General features: G+C 41.3%; 1 protein-coding gene across 4 annotated transcripts in view; it reads left to right on the plus strand.

Moving 5' to 3' along the window:
* RAD54L2 (RAD54 like 2) overlaps positions 1–14,556 on the plus strand; it is a 66,066-nt gene that overhangs the window by 15,531 nt on the left and 35,979 nt on the right. For 3 of the 4 annotated variants that reach the window (XM_065845846.2, XM_065845841.2, XM_065845843.2), the window contains one exon: positions 4,268–4,474. In XM_065845846.2, coding sequence (XP_065701918.1) covers positions 4,324–4,474 — 151 coding nt within the window. In that variant the 5' untranslated portion in view covers positions 4,268–4,323. Of the gene's footprint in view, positions 1–2,023; positions 2,043–4,267; positions 4,475–14,556 lie in introns of those variants that run through there. The other variant, XM_071813144.1, reaches the window with a different exon arrangement.

Consider the following 14,556-nt stretch of genomic DNA (forward strand, 5'->3'; position numbering starts at 1 on the left):
TGACCAACGTGAAGTCTTGGTTACAAAACAGTCTTTAAGGGACAAATCTTGATGAGTCCCAGATCTTGGACTTGGCTGGAGGCTGGGGAGGTGATGGAATCCTCTTTACTGTTCAGCACCGTAGTAGCATTAGTGTTAAACCTGTCCTTTCTGGAGGGATTTGTATGGGATGGGTTTGTACTCAGGAATGAGCGTGTCCTGTGCCGGTATCACTTGTGTTGTAGCAGGAAAAGAGCTGCTGTAAAGCCATGTTGGCTTCTGTGGTTTCCTGAAGGTACAAGGGCATCCTGCTTCTCCTTGCTCTGATGGGAAGGATGCCCTGTCCTGCATCCTTCCTTCGTACTCATTTGTACTAGTTAATTAAATACTAGTTTAGGTTTTATACTGCTGACAAGTCCTCTATGGAAGCGGTGATGTTGCACAGAAATGGGTAAAGTTACCAGATCCCATGATGTTTGCTTTCACTTAATAGTTTGCTCATGGCCTGTGTGACCCTGTGGTGAAAAACTATCACTTAGAAGGGAAAAAGTTCATGTTCAGATTTCTTTCCCAACTTCATATGTAAGAAGAAATGGTGATTTTAAATCTTTGCAGAGTGAAATAAATACATGAGGACAGCAGAACTGTGTCCGAATTTGCAAGCCCTTGAAGTTTTCCTAATTCAGAACTGGGCCTCCTTTCTGTGCAGGCTGAGGAGGAGGCAGTCAGCACCACATGGCATTTACTTGCTATTTGAAATGTTCTACCTTAAAAAAGCAGAGCCCAGAAAACTTCAGGCCTATTTTTATCTTCGTTGAAAGACAGGACATAATACATGAGAGAGGCTGTCTTGGATGCTAATTTGGTGTGCAGTTGATTGCAGGGTTTAACTTCCTGGGTAGGATAAACATGACAGCACTTTTTTCCTCCCTGAGTAAGCAAGAGGATTTTTCAAAGTGTTTTCACCTAATACCCCATCCTGTCTTCTCAGCAGCCTCGCCAAGTGTTCAACAAGGCGCTGTATCGTGTGGACTTGTGGCTTTCAGTTGTGAACTGTGGTGTGGCACGTTTGGTTTGTATTTCTTGGTGCTGGTGAACTCTCCTCCTGGCAGGGCAGGAGGCTGGTGGGCTGATCTGAAAGTCCAGAGAAACGATAACTTTGATTAGTTGAAGGTAATCTGTTTATCTCTTGCAAAACGCCCTTCCTGCAGCAATTAAATGTTGAGCACAATGTAACAGTGTGTGCAAAGGCAAGAGATGGGGCAGGTTGTAGTAACTCAGCCATAAAACGGTCATGGCAGCTACAGTCTGGCCTTGTGTAATTCCCCTTGGTGGAAGGCTCCAAACTGGGTCAGGTCGGTGTGAGAAATGAGGGCAGCCCCGTGGCTGCGTGGTGCCTACCTGCCTGTCCTGCCGTGTCCCTGCTCCCGCTGCCACCACGCAGCGTGACAGCCCTTTGGCAGAGTGACAACCCACCCAGACTTGGGCATACACAGTGGACAGTGGCCAAGGAGGAGGATGGGAGGGAGTTAGACAAACGGCAGCGTGACAATAGGCACAGGAGCTCACCATCTTTGTTTCACCCAGCTTCTGCAAGGTTTAATTAAGTCTTTTTGAAAGCTCTGTTTAACCCTCCTGCCTGTGGCGGGCCTGCTGAACGGGTGTCAAAAGTTAGCTTATAAAGAACGTATGCGTACTGCTGAACAAAAATAAAGCTTAAGATTAGAACCCTTTTGTACTCCAGTCTGAGAGATGGCTGCTCTTCACTGCGTTTGATTTTATTTATAGAGATACAAGGACCCACATCTTTTCCTTTAAACAATTTTCATAAAGTGTTTTGTGGTGTGTGGGTTTTTTTTTTGTTTTGTGTTTTTTGGTTTGTTTGTTGTTGTTGTTGTTGTTTGGGGTTTCTTTTGTTTTTTTCTGTTTTTTTTAGACTCTGCAACAAACAATGAAACATGAGAGATGATACACAGGAGGATACTGATGGGAGAAGCTGTATCATGTGTCACGCTTTGACCTGGAGCATTTAGTGGCATTAAAAAAGCACTTCTGCTTTTTCGGTTTGTAGATGAGAATTCATTCCTGCTGTGCTAGTAGTGTTTGTATTTTTTTCCTCCCTTTGGGTTTTTTTGTTGGTGCTTAGTTTACTGGGATAGTAAAACATGGAAAATTTTTAGCATGCTTTTGTTGATATGGTCCCTGGCAGATAGCATGCAAGATGCTTTATAGCACAGTATGGACAACATAGAAATAAATAAAACGCCTCAAAATCCCGGATGACCGGTAGAGACCCACAGAGGTAACACTATTGACCACCTCCTTCTGAAATGTGAGGGAGCACATGCAGCTTTACAGTTTTGAATGCAAAAAAAAATCGAGTACAAAACCAATGTTTATTTTCCTCAGGGCCAAATATCAACTGGAAGGGAACATAATTGCTATTTAAAAGTAAAAAAGCCCGCTGTTTTGAAATACACATAGACTTTAGCACAGCATTTTTCAGGAAAAAAAGCTTGTGATAATAGGTTGTTTTGCATTTGCAGTCCCTGGCTGAAGTCACAGGGTCAGAAAGCGAGCGGAGCCGGCGCCGTGCCTGCGGTCTCGGAGTTGCCGCGGGGCTCGGGACCAGCCACCACCAGACCACAGAAGCTGAATGAATCTCTTTGGCTGGTGTAAACTGGCACAGTTCCACTCGAGCCAATTTAGATTTTGGCCTTTTCTACCATCTGCTTGACTAAGCCAACTTATTTTGTGTGACAGGTGTAACAGTGCAGGGATGTCACTTGTCTCTGCCTGGTGGTAAAGTGCTCCTGGGACCTGGCAGTGAAAGGCTTCCTATGCCAATACCAATCCCTGCAAAGCCTCTTCTTCCCTTGTGTTTATTTTCTTTCGGACACTTTTCAATGTTATTGAGGAGCTGAGAGAGGCAAAGCAGGAACTGATGACTTCAACTGGAGTAATTCATTGTACTTGACAGGGGTGTTGAGTTGTGCCTTTAGCCTTCAGGTTTCTGAGCTCATCTAGTTACTGCTGAAACACAGCTGAAAATGACATTTTAATGTTTCTTGAAGTGTTTGTAGATATGCATGCTGCCTTATCTGCTTAGATTTATTTTTTTATAAATGGCTGATTAGTTCTCAAACATTTCATAGTTTACACCGGAAATGTGGTGTAAGTAGGGGGCAGCAGAAAATGAGTGATGAAGAAATGTTTCCCTTGTCTGTCCTTAAAGCTTTCTGGGGAATGTGTGGGTAGTAATTCTTCTGAGGCTTGTTTTTTGAACAAATCCTTTGCTTTATGTTCCTTGAGATCACGATGCCTCCTTTATTTTTCTTTCTTGGTTGTGTTTGTTTCTTTTCATCCATCACAGCTCCTTTATGATAGTTCTTTGTGTATGGAAGAGGAGTACCCAGGAGTACCCATCGCTGTCCAGAAGTGACAGTGCATGATCTGAACAGATAAACCTATGATTGCCCTGGCCCTCTCTTTAGGCTTTCTTGTTGTTTTGTACTGTGATTTGTGCTGTGATGCACTGGAGTACCGTAACAGAGGAGTGATCCCCAGCCAGCTCCAGTCTTGTCCTTTAGAGGAATTCTCTCTGATCCATCCTTCCTTTGTGTTTACTTTTCTTCTTACCCTGCTTTACGAAGGGACACAGAACCTTTAAAAACTGGATCTTCATTGGCTTCTGTCCATACAGTTATTAAGGTAACGCTGTGTCCTCTCTGTGGGTTGGAATGGAGGCTTCAGACAGGCCGTGGTGAGGAGCTGGTGACCTTCCCAGTGGGTACAGCTGAACCAGAGGATGGTTTCTGTCTGCGACCCACAGACTGTATACTGCAGTGCTTGGGATTCAGAGTAATGGGTATCCATATGGGGTTCTGGGACTGGTCCTTTTTCTGTGCTTCGTGTTTGGATGGCAATTTTCTGAAATTGTTCACTTAATATATTTATTTTTGCATTTTTCTATAATCTGACATTGATGCTAGGAATCTTTCTGCTGTCTACATGTCAAGGATACCAATAAAGATGTTTTGTGCTAGGATTACTTAATATGTTGTTTCTGATGTTAATTCAACAATGCTGGCCCTATATCATCATGATACATTGCTTATGGCATCCATTTTCTGTACAGGATTTTGTGCACAGTCTGATATAACTGTTGTTTAAAAGAGCGATGGCAGGTTTGTGTTTTTATATGCAGTAATGCTGCTATGATTTTGAGCCTTGAGGATCAAAGGTTGGGATTTACTGGGCTCATTATGTACCTCTTCTTCCCTCGCAGGGCTGCCTCCCGGTAGAACATGAGCAGGTAATGCACAAGGAGCACCACTGGGAATCATGTCAGACGAGTCAATCTCAGGGAGTGATCCGGACCTGGACCCGGACTTGGAGCAGGAGGATATGGAAGAGGAGGAGGAGGAAGATGAGGAGGAGGCGATGGAGGAGGACAATGATGGGGATGATGAGGAGGACTTACTTGATGAGAGTGGTAAGTGAATGGGATTGTGAATTTCTGCATACATTTGTTATACAAAACCAGAGTTACTGATTTTGGTGAGTGACACCTTGGTAGATAGCACAAGGGTTAGGATTCGTCCAGCACTTAGAAGGGAGAAGTGCTCATGTGGTTGTATAGTTTAAACAAGGATTGAATGTAGGTTAAATTTGGACATCTAACCGAAAAAATTTTTCATTGTGAAAACAAACCACAAGCGTAAATTGTAAGTAGGATAGAAATTTTAAAATAGCTACAGATTCAGGGAAAGCAATTATATAAAGAAGTAAATAAATCAGTTTACAATTACTTGTATTATTAAAAGGATCTGGTAAAATTAAATATGTTTACATAACTGGGTTGCCCATAGGTAAACAGTTAATGGATGCTGTGGGCAATCACTGCTCACAATAATAATCTTTATCAATTGAGAAATGTTCTTTTCTCACAATGTACAGGTTTGGGGGTGGTTTGTTTGTTTGTTTTGCAATATGAAAGGTGGCAGTGCTGACTAAGGAAGTTGTCACCTTCTATCCTCACCTAGTTTTAAGTGCCCCACTCTCTTCTTCAGTCAGGACCAAGGTAGCTGTTTGTGGACCTGTGCTGTGCAGGTTGCATTTAAGCAAGATTAGGTAACTGCTCTGGTTCATGGCATGATCCTGGAAATATGTTTCATCCATCAGAAAGGCCAGTGTTCTAGGGCACGTAGACAGGAGTGCATGGCCCAGGTGGGAATTCCCCATGCTGTCTTTGCCACTAAACTCCTTTTATCATAAAACTACAGCCCACACCTAAGGGATGTTGTATTTGCTTCCTTTAAAATTGTAATTTTTGATAATTTTGAAGAGTATGTAGATTTTTTTAATGCACCACCTTCAACCTACAGAGAATAGCCTTCCTTTTCTTAGTGTAGAATGTGTTAAAGACAGATACTTCTCTCTTCCTGTAGTCACTAAAGTATTTTTTGTTTCAAAGTACATTGCTGTACTCAAGTGGTTTTCTTTTGTTGTTTTGCTTTTTTTAATATTCTTTCAGCCACATGCTACTCAAATATACTATTTTGATTTAAAATGCTTATAAAATGTTTACACAAATTAATTTTATTCCTCTAGTTTTATTCACATGATGGCTTCTTCTAATGAGAAAGTAGCAGAAATGGAAGTGTTAGCTCAGGTAAGAAACCAGGGAATTCCCAGGAAATGGAGTTACAAGGCCACTGATTACTCTGTCTCAAAGAAACTGGCAGTTACCTTGTCGCTTTGTTCACAGGAACCTGCGCCCAGCGGAGCAATAGGAAGCATGACATTGTAGACAAGCTTTTATTAACAGAGGAGTGGCTGTATATAATGTCCAGGCAGCTCATTCCACATGGTTATTTTGTCATAGACCTATGTATTTTATCATCTACCTCTGTCTTATAGTGTCTGAATACTCATACTTGGATTATTCTTTCCAAAGCAAACAAAGGTAAATCAGAACATTGCTAACTGTTAATGACAGCTGTTTATTTTAATCTTTAAACACTAGAAATGTGTTTATGTTTTGTATTTCGTTAGTGACTAATTAAAAATAGATTTTAACAAATGTAGGAAATAATGAGGAAGATTTAAAAGACAATTTACATATAAGCAGCATAAAATGTTTTTACAGTTGTTCATTAGATACAGGAAAAACTCCCTCTTACACAATCTGAGCAAAGCTAGATTACCTCTGAGCTTTCAGGTTGTTTCAGCTTTATTTCTGTCTGCTAGAATATCAGGATGTTTTCTCTGTGCTTAGCTGTATAATTACTGTTTTCTGTGGAGGTGTCCACTCTGCTTTTCCTGATGTCTCATCACAGCTACGTACTGTCTTGGAAATGTCATTTGATGTCTGTATTACCTTGGATCTAATATAAAGCCAGTCTCCTGCTAGTTGGCCTATGAAAACATAGGTGACTTCAGAATTAAGAGGATCATTTTATTTTGCCCATCAGATATTTATAGTCCTGTCTCTTTGTAGCTGACCTCCGTTCATAAAAATCCTCTTAGGAACAGACAGTTACTTTGATTCACAAGAGGGAAGTGTGTGCTCTAATGTTTATACTATGAAGTTTTTTAACAGCTTAATTTTAATAATTTCTGTTAAGCTTTGTTCTGCCTGTTCCCAGTTGTGCTGTTCTCCTCCCCTCCTGGTACCGTGGTTGTTCTGTAGATGTTCCATTAAGGATCCCAGGGGATCCTTCCCTTGTGGACAGGTTCTTGCATATTTCTAGCACTACAAGATTTAAAAGATCGTAATTTTCTTGGAAGGGCAACAGACTGCATGCATGTTTTATCCAAACTGAAATGGATTACTTGTTTTAAATAATACTGATTATAACAATTATAAAACTAACATTTTTACTGCTTGGTTGCAAAATAGTGGCATTGTTTTGGGTATGTAGATTTTCCATGATTTGATGGTGACTCGGATTCCTTATGAACCTTCCATGGTTAATGTAATGTTACCCACACCTGTTGATGGTTGAAGGTCTGGTCTCATACCTAGCAGTCACATGGGTTTTGCAAATTTAACCTGTTTTCTTTTTTTTTTTATATATATATATGTATATATATAGTATGTGGAATTAATACTTGTGGTGATTTCAGTTTCAGGATTTTGTGTTCTTTTACGTTCTGGTAATTAGGAGTGCTGTCTTCAGTTTTGGTGCAGTTTTTCTCATTCCTGCTCTGAGAACCCGAAGTTTTGTTTGCATTTAGTGTAGGCTGTCGCATAGGTGGTCTAGAATTTAGTCTGGATGTTTATAGTACAACTTTGTCTTGATGAAAGCAGTTCTTAAACCTTCTCCTCCTGCCCCCAGGGAAGAAAGAGAGCACAGAGGACTAGTTTTCTGAATATTTCTGAATAAATGAGAGTCAATAACCACATAGTTTACATCCTTTGTACCTTCGGTGGTAGTCAGTTAGTGAACCTTAGCATCATGTGTAGCTCTTACAGCTTTAGTCTTTTTTTCTAGCACACTTGTGCCAGGACATGCCTACCCTGACACTTCAAACCCTTCCCAGGGGCTGCCAGGCTGCACAGCCATCCTGGGAGCATGTGTCAGTCCTACCCAGAGGCTTCCACTGCTTTTCCAGCCTGATCATCCCTGCACACTGCATCTGTTTTCTCATCTCTTGTGAGCAGCAGCACTTGCTTTATCATGTTTGATTTCGTGATAGCAGTGCATGACCACTAAGAACTTTTTTCCTTAACTCCCTAAATCCTTTTCACTAGAAATGTGATGTGCTGATGACTGTAGAGATAACGGGCTGTTTTAAGTCCTGCAGTTCTTCTCTGATCCTGGTAGTTGCTCAGGGCTGTGTAGAGCTCCATAGAAATGAAAGCTAATTCGAGCAAAGAGGAAACAAACCTCCAATATGGATTTTACAAATAATTTCAAATGCAAGGATTGTTCATACCTCAGAGCTTTCCTGAGGAAAGCCGTGGAGTGTTTGAACAAATCCCACTGTAGTGCTCGGTTTTTTTTGTGTTCTGAATGTGTTTGGATTATTCTGATTGAAGTCTCTGAAATTCATTGTCTCTTACTCATTGCTGTAATTCTGCTATTAATAGTGATGGCACGTTTCTTCTTACCTCTGAGTATATGAGTTACACGCTTTTTTAAAGATGTAATTTGGGTAAAAGTGTAAAGAGGTGATTGTTTCAGTTCTCTGAAAGATGTCTTAATGAGCACAGGCATTCAGACACTGTTCTCGAAGGCTGCTGTAGTTATGTTTGCACACAGGATATGTGGTACAGCAGACGGTTTGGAATCAGTACCTCTGGCCTCTGAAAGTAGACAATTTTCCAATACCACAGCAGTACTGCAATACTTGATGTACGGATGTACCAGGCAACACTAAATAATAGTGTATTAGATGCTACTATTGTGATATGACAATATCCACGCAACTGGCCTTGTCTTCCGTCCTGTGTTGTCCGCTTTGCCTGTTTTCTCCTGTCCCATCCCTTCTTTCTTTCCCCAGGGCTGGGTGCATGCCAGCTCCATGACATCTGTGTCTGACTAGTGGAGAACAGGAGAAGGTGGAGACAGTCTGCACTCCCGCTTCCCACCTCAAACTTGTCCTGTTCCTACTCCTCCCCGACAGAGTGCTGGAGCAAAACAAAGCTGCTCTGTGCAGGGTTTCTATGGACAGATGGACGTTAGGAGAGGTGTGAGCGAGGAGCAGAGTTGTGTTGTTGGTACAGAGTTGCAAGTCCCAGGAGAGTGGAGGACACGGAGTAACTGCTCTTTTGCACTGCAGCTCCTCAGTAGCGTGAAGGCACCAGGGCCAAGTCTGAGAACCTCTGAAAGACTGGCACAAGAGGTTAGTGAGGGGAAAGATCAACCCTTTTCCTCACCCTAACCTCTTAAAACTGCTCATCCCTGTCTACGACATTTTGTAGCATCATGACAGACTCAATTACCTCTTGTTTCTGGAGCATCATCCAGAAAGTATTCCAATGGCTGCTTTTTGTTTGAACTTGAGCGTACCGCTTGGTACTCACAGTTTTGAGTTTCCTGCGATACCGAGGCAGGAGTACTTGACTTCAGATGGCAGCCACTGTCATTCAGGTTTGAAAAGATCTTTGCTTTCCTTGAACTCTCACTAGAGGAAAGGCTGTTTGTTTAAAGGAGTACTGCTAGATCAGCTTCACATACAATTTGCACTGGGTGGTTGGGGAAAAAAATGTTGGCATGAAATTATAGCAAGAATGTATTTTGTTTAGTGCGATGTTCCTGTGTGGCTCATTGTCATGTTGCATGCAGCAAGGGGTGCAATTACTTTGAAAGTGAAATGGATTTGTAGCTGCTTGGATAATTTCTTTGTCTAACCTGAGGGGAAGAATCAGTGGTTAGTGCCATACTTACTAGAAAGTACATTAGCACTTGAGTTATTAAAGCTGAAATTATTTTGGAAATGTGTTTTTAAAGTCATGTGCAAATGTGAGTTAATATTTTTTTGAATGATATGTGAATGCATCCTTGAGGTGCAGGGAGCTGCTGCTCATCTTGGAAGATCATGTTATTCATGCGCTTCCCACCTCCAAGTCATTCTGTCTTTACTTCTCAACAAAGTGCTGGAACAAAACAAAACTGGTGTGTGTGGGGTTGAGAATAGAGCAAATTTCTGTCCTTATAGGGAAAGAGAGGAAAATCTTTGTTATAAATCTGTTCATTTAGCAGGTTCCTTCTGCTCATGTACACGAGATTTTGCTTTTCATCTGGAAGTTATTCTTATAAATCAGGTCATGTTATACTCACCTGTATGAAACTGAGAGGCAGAGCATGGAGACAGTCTCCTGAATAATACCCTGCTAAATTATATCCTGTTCTTTATAATTTTGTATCCAAATTTAGAAAGGCCTATACTGCTGGAGGAGAAAAGGGGGAGCTGCTGTTAGAAAGAAATTTATCTGCATATATCACTTGAATTGGATGGTCCTACTTGAATTGGAGATGGAGATTAGTCCCAGCAACCTGAAATCCTTTTGTGTTCTACTTTTGACCACACTGCACACCACTTTTTCTTAGGGAAGACTGGTTTTAGGTTGTCCTCCCTATCTACTAGAAAAATTAAATACATAGCTTAAGAAGAGGAGGAACAAATAGGTGCTTATTTTTTCATCTCTGAACTCCTTTTAGAAAGGAGCTTTTCACAGCTGTGTTGAGGGTAGTTGGGCATCCCAGGGTCTATGCAGCCTCGGAGACTGCAGCTGCTCTTTGAGCAGCTCTTTAATGAGATGCTTCCGCCTGCTGCAGTAGGTGGGCCTGATGGACTTGATTGCTTCTTGCTTTCTCCCTCAGGCTGGTGGTACACAGGCTTTGATTCTTGTCCTTGTTCAGCTGGAGGCTGGTGGCAGGGGCTGAGGAAAGGGGCAGGCCCGCTGGAGTAAACTTGGAGTGGAGAGGAGGCTCTTTTTGTTGATTGAAAATTGATAAGTCAGAGAAAAAGATAGGGAAGTCCTGACTTTTGTTTCTTTCCCCAAATCTAGAAAAGCACTGAAGACGATCAGGAGGGTTCCTTTAATTTTAAGCTCTGCTGTATTGTGTGTGTACATATGCCAGAGTGATGGGTGCCAGTAATAATCTTATAATTTAATCTGCAAGTTATTGTTTGCAGAGTGCAAGGTGGATTTCTTGGGGGGAAGAGAAGAGTGGTGATTGACATATTTCCATTTTTTCCTTCTCGATGGATTTCCTTATCTTGCTTCTTTTATTTTGGTTACTTGGGGCAGGATGCAGCTCCCTCTAGAGTCCACCAGTACTATTTCTAAAGAGGCTAGAAAGGTGTGTTCTGGGGCAAGCCAGCCTCTTCTTCACAGTAAGTTTGTTGCCTCCACGATATCTCTGATCTTTGTAAGACTGGGAAACCAAACCTGAACTTCTGTGTACCACCGTGCACTTTACTGTTCTTAGACAGCCACGTAGATTTTAATGCTTACAGTGACTTTTTGTAGACTGTCTTCCAAGCCAATCAAATTGTTATGGGAAACTGCGTTACCTTAGAAATCTATCCTTATAGATCAGATTTTTAAAATATGCTTTATCATATGAGTACAGACTGTGGGACTTGACCTTAAATCAGCTGGTTGTGGATAACTCAGCAAACCTGCATCTAACTGCAGATATTGGATGTATTTCTCAAGCGATTTGCTATAACTAAGTTCCTGAGGGGTTTGTATTGTTTTCTCAGACCCTGGAAGGGATGAGAGCATCTCCGAAGATGATGTGTGTCTGTGAAGCATACGCTCTCCACCTCCACAAACCTTACATTCCAGACTTAGGTTGGTTTCCTAAAACCCAGAAAATTACAAGCTGGCTGTCATCTATGTTTCTACAATGCAGCTGAATAAAATGCAGAAGAGATAGTTAGTATCAAAGGTGAAAAGAGACTGGCTTCTAGTATTTGCAGATTTAGCAATCCTGGTTACTGAGTAGTGCAGAAAGGTTACATTGAAATGGCAGGGAAGAAGGTTTGGCTCTCACATTTAGGCAAAAGCCCCACTGTTTTCTCTAGGAACTTTGCTTCGTTACAGAAGGCTGCATATTTTACCCATTATTTTTATTCTGGCAGTTTCCCTATGGTACAGTCTGTCTTTCAGAACAAACGGTGTTTCTGTGTGCAGTCGGAGGGGTTTGGACCTGCCTGGCTTTTGTCTGTACCCAGCACATTGTACGGGAGCTGCTAACGCCCATGCAGACCCTGTGGCAGGCACCCAGATCCCTTGAAGTGACTTTACTGGACTCACTAAATGGTGACATTAAAAAAAAAAATAAAAAATTCCTCTTGGGTGCTTTGCTGGTAACAGCCAGTACCGTATGCTTTGTGAGCTCCCTTTCTGTGAGCTCTCATTGCAGGGGAATTGGACTAGGTGACCTTTAAAGGTCCCTTCCAACCCAAACTATTCTATTATTCTGCTGAAGCTGCAGATTGCCTTGCTGGGCATTTTGTTTGTGTTGGGGCAGTTTAGGCTGTTGGAAAGTGATAAAGACAGGTGGAAGTCCCTTGTCTACAGGCTCTCATAAATATGTGAGGAGCAGGGGAAGGTACCAGGAATGGAGTGTGGAAGGAGTGACACCAGGGGGTTGTGGGGGTTTTATTGACTGATTCCAGCATTTTAACTAACCCTGTGAACTAGATTATTCTCAGCAGGGTGAGGTGTGGCTTGAAGGCTGCTGTGGGAAGGGAGGATGAGATCCTGACAGCGCTGTCCCTCAGCCCCCTCCACAGGGAATTACAGACTGACGATGTCGCAGGTCAGTCCCTGAGCCTTTTGCCGCACACTCGCTCTGTTTGAAAGTGCGGATGCTTTCCCCATTTCCTCTGCTTATCCTAAGCAGGAAGAAGCTCCAAATGAAAGAGTCTGCGACTCCTCTGTCCCCTCCCAGGCTCCCTGACAGCAGTTTCCTCTTTGAGAAGATGGCTCAAAGTCTGGCAGAGCCTCAAGATTATATAACCTGGAGTAATGACTCGCTTTACTTCTTTAAAAGGCGGTGATGACGCCAGAGCTCCACTTCCTTCAGACCTGCTGACTGGGCACAGGGACTGGCTGATCTCACAAAATGATGTGGTATAATAACTAGCTACACTTTTTTTTTTTCCTCTTTTCTTTCTCCTTCCTTTTGATCTATTGCATATGATGGAATACAAAATAGAAATATTTCTGTGCAGTTCAAGAATAGCCCATGTCCACAGCTCTGCATTTTCTATTTATATGTGTATAGATTTGTTTCAAATGTTTTTTACCTGTAGGTACATGCTCTCTTTTCTTAAAGTTGCCCCAAATGTGAGAGTAGCTTGAATGCCTGGGGACCAGGGTCAATGAGCCGGTGGTTTACTAGCTGAAGAAAGAATTGCTCCAAGACTTCCATGGGGAGGAGAAGTATCTTGTTTCTTCCTGATTTTCTGGTAGGAGTTGTGCTTTATTGGCCAAAAACTTGTTTTTCTCTTTTCACGAAGCAGCCAGAGAATCCCCAAGGAAGGCTAATCACACTCATGCTTACTTCTCTCCATGTTTGATAGCTTTTTCCCCATGTATGTTTTCAATAGTCAGCTTTGTACCGTACCTAGTCACTGCTAGTCAATACCATACTCCATCGTCTGAAACTTCTGAAACCATGACAAAATCACAAGGAAACTAATTAGCAATTTTGCAACATGGTATTTTGACTCTTGAACAGGTAAGGAATGGCAAAGTGACTTTGCCAAGGTTCCCTGATGAGTGTGATGAAGACAAAGTCAAAATCCTGTGCTTTACATTTTAAGCAGCACCTCTTTTATTTTCAAATGTACTGGGTGAAACATTTATCTGTTTTCTGTTTGAGTTTAAGCTATGCAAGGGGTCCTTATTTTAATTTTTCCTTAATTTATCTGGTATTGTGTTGTATTTAATGACTAGTTAAGTAACATGTGCATGTAGCTATATGTTACACAAGTACAATGTTTTTTGCCAAGCAACAGCAGCAAGTTTGTAAGGAGGGGGAACTGTTTTAACTGAATTAGAAGCATTCTTCAGATTTTAAAACACAGTATCACATCACAGTTATTTGCTTTATTTGTTGTTGTAATTTTCTGCTTAGGCTTTATAGAAGACTGCAACACTGAACTTGCTGAAGTGTCTGGCTCGTTGTTTGGATCAAAGTTTTTGGTGCAGTACCCATTTTTTTTATTTTAATGGCAGTAGTTTGTACTACAGATGTTGAAAATGTGTTATTCACATTTTCTTCAACATGCAGTTCACTGACTCAGTCTCAAAAAAATTAGGAGTAGGAGTCAGAAGACGTTATTTTCACTTGCAAATATGCAAATAAGAATGAGACAGGGGAAAGCTACAAGATTAAATCTTTTTGGACTAGGTGAGTAGAAACTTCTAGTTTAAGTCTCTGTCAAAACAAGTTTTGCGATTAAAACATCTGTAGGTAAGCTTCATCTATGTACAATATTTAAATACTTGAACTAGTAGAAACAATTTTAAAATGGCACTTTTATGTACTCCTAGGTTGTGATTTATGTCGAATTTGCACCTAGAGGAAAACTGAAGTTAAAGTTGTACAAAATTTCTCTTCTGTGGTGCGCAAATACATCGTGTCATCAGCAGCAGAAATGTAGCAAGTTACGGGAAGATATGAGAATCAGTTTCTTGAATATAACACATTGTAACTCAATAGATTTAGCTTTGATTAAGATGCTGATAAATACCTGTGATATAAATCCTTCAACTTAAAATCATTACATCTTGTAGAAAACAAGCTTGTTTTCTTCAGTGCATTTAAACAGCCTTTGAAAGCCCGGGGCTGAAGTCTGAAGCAGTGTCTGTTTTGCCCCAGCGAGAGTCTGAAGAGCATTTGCGGTAGGCACTGCAGTTCGTCACTACCTGTGTTTTGTGTGATTAGATTTTTCTCACATTATGCACAACTTCTCTCCCCGGTTATGATTTAAATGAGTGTGGGAAAGAAAATAAAGCAAGATTCATGTGTATGCAAACAAAATGAGAAAAAACAGATTGATCAAATTTTATGCCTTACATTTCAGTCCAAAACTCACTAA

Source organism: Patagioenas fasciata, chromosome 10 (assembly GCF_037038585.1).
Source record: "Patagioenas fasciata isolate bPatFas1 chromosome 10, bPatFas1.hap1, whole genome shotgun sequence".
NCBI classification, from domain to species: domain Eukaryota; kingdom Metazoa; phylum Chordata; class Aves; order Columbiformes; family Columbidae; genus Patagioenas; species Patagioenas fasciata.